At 70.1% G+C, this 234-nt stretch overlaps 1 protein-coding gene across 1 annotated transcript in view; it reads left to right on the forward strand.

Annotated features, from left to right (window-relative positions):
- Window positions 1-234, forward strand: part of LOC144221859 (glutathione peroxidase 6-like) — a 14194-nt gene that overhangs the window by 2462 nt on the left and 11498 nt on the right. Inside the window, exon 2 of the mRNA XM_077752372.1 lies at window positions 50-211. Coding sequence (XP_077608498.1) covers window positions 50-211 — 162 coding nt within the window. The remainder of the gene's footprint in view (window positions 1-49; window positions 212-234) is intronic.

A 234-nucleotide genomic window follows, 5' to 3' on the forward strand; every position in this document is an offset into this window, starting at 1 on the left:
GGCTGGTGATGGAGGTCGGGACGCAGGACCGAGGGCCACCGTCCTCCAGGCTGCGCTTCTCAAGAGCCACGTGAAGCTCTTGTTTCTGAAAAAGCAGATTCTGGTCCAGTGGCGACGGCTTCTCTTCCTGGCGGTCACCGGGGGGGTGGGGGGCGGGGGTGGCACCTCCCGGGCCCGGAGAGCGGCTCCGCCGGGCACGTGCGCGGGACAGGTGCGGGTCGTCTCCCGGACGCG

The sequence above is a fragment of the Crocuta crocuta genome, unplaced genomic scaffold (assembly GCF_008692635.1).
Source record: "Crocuta crocuta isolate KB4526 unplaced genomic scaffold, BGI_CrCroc_1.0 scaffold336, whole genome shotgun sequence".
NCBI lineage: Eukaryota > Metazoa > Chordata > Mammalia > Carnivora > Hyaenidae > Crocuta > Crocuta crocuta.